The following is a 6,000-nucleotide window of genomic DNA, read 5'->3' on the forward strand; positions in this document are numbered from 1 at the left end:
CTGGACAGCATGTATTAGCTATGCGTAGTTCAAGGAGGGGAGCTGGTATAGCTTCAATTCCACCACTTTCCATCATTTCCCACATACTCTAACCACACACAGGTCCAAATGGAGCACCTTTCCATTCTTTGTTTGAGAAGGACCACCACTAGCAGAGAGGTGCAGTATGTGGTACTGACAAGCTCAGACAGCAACGCTTCTGGGAGCGGCAGACACGAGCAGTATAAATGGAGCAGGGATGAACCCAGACAATTAAGCCCAACATCCAAAAAATAAGCATGTAATGATTTTCAGGCTAGCTACTTATTAATCGCTTTTTTTCAAGGCTGAGCACAGCAGCATGCTCCTCAGGTGACAAGCGAAGGAGGATGCAGGGGAGGTTTCAGGTGAATCAGAGTTTCAGGGGGAACCTCTTCTGTCTCTGCTTCAAAGAATTGTTTTTTTTGCTCCCAGGGTAACAAATGATGCCCGGGAAAATGAAATGGATGAGAACCTCGAGCAGGTCAGCGGCATCATTGGCAACTTACGTCACATGGCCCTGGACATGGGCAATGAGATCGACACACAGAATCGCCAGATTGACAGGATCATGGAGAAGGTAAGAGCTGACATTTCTAAGAGGACCCCAAAAGGGGCTCTGTTTTCCCTTCTGCAAGCACAGGCTGTGCATGCTGCAGTTTCTCTTCAGCTCGGAGAAGGACAAGGGACAGAAATAGCTGCCAGAGCTCTTCTCTCTTCTCCCTACAAATCCTTGGGCCAAAGCAGAGCTCGCTGCTGTACATCTTCAGTAACATCCAGTGCAGGTCAGGTTGAACACACACTGTTGGGTTTGCCAGACAACAGCTGGCAAGGGGACCCCTTAGCACAAATCAAGGCTCCTTCTGCAACAGCTTTGGTAAAGTAGAAGTGCCCTGAGCTATGCAGAACCATGAGGCTTGGGTCTGAATGCCCTGCAAGTTTTAAACCTTCCTGGACTTTCCCCTCCCTCAGAAACTCCATCAGCAATTCAGAATTAGATCACATGTTTGGAGGACCAGTCCCAAAAAGAGGATGGGGATTTATTAAGCTAGGCTTTGCTATATGGTAACAGTGCAGCCAGTCTTGTTGTGCTGCCTGCTTATAACCACATTAGGACAGAGATCTAGCAGCTCTCTTGGTGCGTGTATGTGTATATATATGTGTGCATATATATATACACATATATATATGTGTGTGCAGTTATATATATATATAACTGGGCCCCACATGGCCCCAGTGAAATACCAAAGCTCAGCATTACTATTGTAAAATCACCATCTAAAAAGGCAGAGAGCACCATTCCAGTGCCAGACCTGCATTGCAGATTTCTGAAGCAGATAGCAGCACCCTCCAAACCCGGCTGGGAACTCACTGCCATCCTCAGATCCCAAGATCCGCAAGCCATCTGCATTCCTACTGGCAGAGCTCCAGGCACAGGCACAGCCAGGCTGAAGTGACATAAGAGGCTGGATCTTCATCTGGTGTAAAATCAATACAACACTTGACTTCCGCTGAGATTTACACAACCTGAGAATCTAACCCAAGGACTTATATGTGCTGCTTAGAGTTAATTCTGACCTGAAGTGGTAGAGCTTGTACTCTTGAGCCTTCTTACACGTGCAAGCCTTCTCAGACAAGCAGGATGCCCATGCCTATTTTTCATGTCAATTAACCTAGTGAAAAAATTAAAGAAAATCCCACACTGAGGGATTCACTCAGATAGCTTTCCTTATTGGAGTTTGATTCCAGAGAGTACTGAAGGAAGTACACATTGACTTAAAGGTGGGAAGTTCGTCTCTGTCAGAGAGACCGTCACATAACACAGTAGAGCACATGGCTTTGTGTCAGTCAAACTTTTGTTTTATAAAGCTGCATCTGTTAGTTCGACTGTGTGGTGGGTTGACCCTGGCTGGACGCCAGGTGCCCACCAAAGCCGCTCTATCGCTCCCCTCCTCAGCTGGACACGGGAGACAAAATATAATGAAAGGCTCGTGGGAAGATAAGCGCAGGGAGAGATCACTCACCAATTACCGTCACGTGCAAAACAGACTCGACTTGGAGAAATTAGTTTAATTTATTACCAATCAAAACAGGCTAGGGTAAAGAGAATTAAAAACTAAATCTTAAAACACCTTCCCCCCATCCCTCCCTTCTTCCCAGGCTCAGCTTCACTCCCAAATTCTCTACCTCCTCCCCCACAGCAGCGTAGGTGGACAGGGAATGGGGGTTGCGGTCAGTTCATCACACGTTGTCTCTGCCGCTCCTTCCTCCTCAGGGGAAGACTCCTCACACTCTTCCCCTGCTCCAGCGTGGGGTCCCTCCTACATTATCCCAAAGGCGCTACCACCATCACTGATGGGCTCGGCCTTGGCCAGTGGCGGGTCCATCTTGGAGCCGGCTGGCACCGGCTCTTTCGGACATAGGGGAAGCTTCTAGCAGCTTCTTACAGAAGCCACCCCTATAGCCCCCCGATACCAAAACCTTGCCACACAAACCCAATACAGACTGTACTGGAAAATGCACAGTATTACTGTGCTGCCATTCTGCAGAATTTTATACTGCTGGGAAAAATAGGAGCACGGGGGGAAAGATTTATGGCTGTTATTCATACGAAAAAGCACTAGAAAGCAGCACATCTATCTACATCGTGAGAAGGGACTGGAAGATTATACAGCCTACATCATAACTACCTTTAAAGAATAAGTCTAGGCCACAAGTTATTTTCTCAGAGTAAGTATGAGGACATGCACTATTACAACCCGCTACCCTACTCATGACATAACATAGTGGCAGGAGACATGCCCTGTGGATGGAAATCAGCCGTGTCCTATCCGTGCCTGCAGGATACTGTCACAAACTACAGAAAGCCTAACAAGTCACTGTTCTCCTATCAGTTCAGGCTTGCAAACATCTGGATTTTGAAAACACTGACCAGGCCCTTTGTGCACATGAAGCACATGGGCCAAATCTCTAGGCAGTGCATGCTGAGAGCAGTTGGCTAACTGAGGGGCTGGCCTTTCACATCTATACAGTCTTCTTATAGAGTTAGGCATTTCATATAGCAACAGAAAAACAACATTGCAAACGAACGCGATTCATTAAATCCAGCCTCCCGGGCAGGCCTCGGCAGGCAGAGCCCTTGGCTAAAGACCAGTGACACATTTCTGAAAGATGGACTTGCAGCGTACGCAGAGGGGTCGTCATGAAAGCAGCACAAAACCAAGATAGTCTTCAGTCTTAGTGAAAAACTGCCAAATTTCTCAGAGTAAGGACACACGGTAATGAGATACTAGAAAAAGAAACACAATGTATTAGGAAAATCCTCTATAAAAGACAGAAATGACAGTTAGACGGATAATACCGAAACCACAAATATATACACATCCATTTTGCAGTGAAATATGGCAACAGACCATCGTCCCTAGCTGGTGGCAGGCAATACAGCATTGCTGGAGTTGTTTTCTTTTCCTGACCAGCTGGAGCACTGTGCTTTTGATCAGCTGTGCTCATTAGAAAGACCCTTGGCTAGCACATTTTGCAAAAGCTAGGACGCATCACGAAGTTAACCCAAATGCTCCTAAAGCATTTATGTTAAACTGGATGTGTGCATCCAAACCAGAGCAATCTCATAATACAGAAATGTAATCTGATCTAGCCACAGCAATCAGGATAGCAAGGCTTTATCCTTCCCTCAGATCAGAGAGAAAGGGACAAAAACTAAAATGATGATGTTATGTGCAGGTCAAATGGCCCAGACATCATCACCAGAAGACCCTGGCCCTAAAACGAGCCATAAAGAGGAGGCTGGGAGGAAAGCAGAAAGGGCTCAAAGCATTTTGTCTTGACCAAGGTGGGAAGGTCTGGGCAAAGACTCTCACTGACTTCAATGCATCATCATCCACCAGAGTTAGATCTTAGTATTCCTATTTAGGAATATTATGTTTTATCAATATTCAATAAATATTTATGTATTTCATGACAAATTTAACTGCTTCCAAAGCCATTAACTTATTTTTAGGTAGTCTTTTGGCTAAAGCACACAAAACTACACTGCGGTAGACAAGGTCAAACTCATGGCTAAAATAAAGGAGTGTGGCTTATAATGAGTAGCTATGCTGATTTACGTTTGCTGAGGATCTGGCACATGCTACTGTACTAAAAATATACATCCACATAGCATTTGCCAAAACAATTATGGAGAAAAGCCCAAGATATTTAAGAATGATTTATTGCACATCAGTATAATCATTTTTAAAGGATTTTTAAATGTATGTGGGAAAGTTGCTTCACCGTTCCATCTTTGCAAATTGGAGATTTAAAATAAATCTGTACAATTTGGATGCACCCCAGAACAATCATCAAAGCTAACAAAACACAGCCATCAAACCACAGAAAAGAGTTTGCAATTTGAGTTCGTGCTTTTAAAGCAGTAATGCAATTCTCACCTTTCCCACAGGTCTGATTTTCAAAAATTGAAAACATTTTCTATCTAGTCCCTCTGCTAGCATAAGTTGGCATAGCAACATGGGCTTGAATGGAACTTTGCCAGTTTTTGTCAGCTAAAACAATGTCTTTGTCTCCAAAACTAACTTCTGCAGAGCTACAGAAAGCCGTGGTCAAAGTGTCTTCCCACTCGAAGAGAACTCCTAAACCTCCCAAGGGGTGCCGTTTTATTAATGGCATTTTATGAGCATGGCAAATGTTACCCCATGGAAGACAGTGAAGTTAACGGTTCAGCCTACACTGGACTAAATTCCAGTTTGATTGCTTCAAATAAGAGTAGAATCCCTGCCTTTTCTTAATTCCTCTTTATGCCCAATGAGAGAGGTTACTCTGTCCTGCAACTACACTGGTGAACTTTGTTGAGAGAAAAGAACAGCAGCATCACTCCTACCTCCTCCCTTCCTTTCACGTATACAGCAGAGATCCAGACTGATGTATTTTCAAATAAATTTATCTTTACCAGCATTCCCTACATCAGATGATGCCCTGCTCCAGAGATTCTCCAGTACACCGCCCAAAGTTTTAGTTTTGACTGCATGCCTGGTGATCTAAATTAGGACAGAGTCCAGGTCCACTGAAGAGCATTAAAGCTTTTCACTAGTGAAATCCACGCGCACATCATCAGTTCTCATCCTGTCATCCATTACTATTAATAGCAGTAGCCCCGTCAATAGCACCAGCTACAGATCTGGCACAGCATTTACCAGAGTTCAGTGAAGCCGAATACAAAAGCAAAAGCTCTGCTCAAAGGCTACCTGAAGCGTCACAAAACCAGCAAATCTATAATTTCCTTTTGGGCCCCTAATACCACTATAAAAACAGCTCTCTGGTATTTTCAAACTTTTTTTTTTTTCCCCTGACCTAGCCAAAACTAGGGAAGTGTCCACAAAGCATTGTAGATGTTCTCTTTCCACCCTGTAATCATCTGTTTCTTTCCTTTGTGTTTCCCTAGGCTGATTCCAACAAAACCAGGATTGATGAAGCCAACCAGCGTGCAACAAAGATGCTGGGCAGTGGTTAAATGCAGCAAAGTGCATTTCCTTTTAACGCTGTCCGACAGGGCAGTACCTTCATGCTTTTATCATGGTATTTACCTACTAGGTTTGCACACATGCACATATCAGCCCCATTGTAAATGTCGTCCTGTGTAGTTCGTCAGCTTTCCAAAAATGATACTTGTAATTATTTTTTTCTAGATATCTTTCTTTCCAAAGGTTGTACATAGTGCTGATTTGATGGCTATAGCTCACTATGATGTTTTTTGGGATTTTTTTCCTTCCCTTGTTTCTGTTTTGGATTCCTTTCCTTTTTTCCCCTCTCCTCTTTTTCTTTTTCTTTTTTTTTTTAAATGATGTTTGCTGAATGACAACACTGTTGGAATGCTAAACGTGCTGTTAACCTTTAAATATACAGTATTGTTCTTGTAAAACTGTGACATTCCACAGAGCTACTGCCATGCTCCTGTCTTTGGGTATCATG

The 6,000-nt window shown here is 43.9% G+C and overlaps 1 protein-coding gene across 2 annotated transcripts in view; it reads left to right on the top strand.

The window, feature by feature from the left end:
- The window catches only part of SNAP25 (synaptosome associated protein 25), a gene marked incomplete at both ends in the record, with an annotated part of 29,711 nt that extends 24,169 nt beyond the window's left edge, over positions 1 to 5,542 (top strand). For both annotated transcript variants that reach the window (XM_082305614.1, XM_082305613.1), the window contains 2 exons: positions 454 to 598; positions 5,474 to 5,542. In XM_082305614.1, the coding sequence (XP_082161740.1) occupies positions 454 to 598; positions 5,474 to 5,542 (214 nt within the window). The remainder of the gene's footprint in view (positions 1 to 453; positions 599 to 5,473) is intronic.
- Positions 5,543 to 6,000: the final 458 nt, after the last annotated feature.

This window comes from Platalea leucorodia (assembly GCF_965183815.1).
Source record: "Platalea leucorodia genome assembly, chromosome: 3".
NCBI classification, from domain to species: domain Eukaryota; kingdom Metazoa; phylum Chordata; class Aves; order Pelecaniformes; family Threskiornithidae; genus Platalea; species Platalea leucorodia.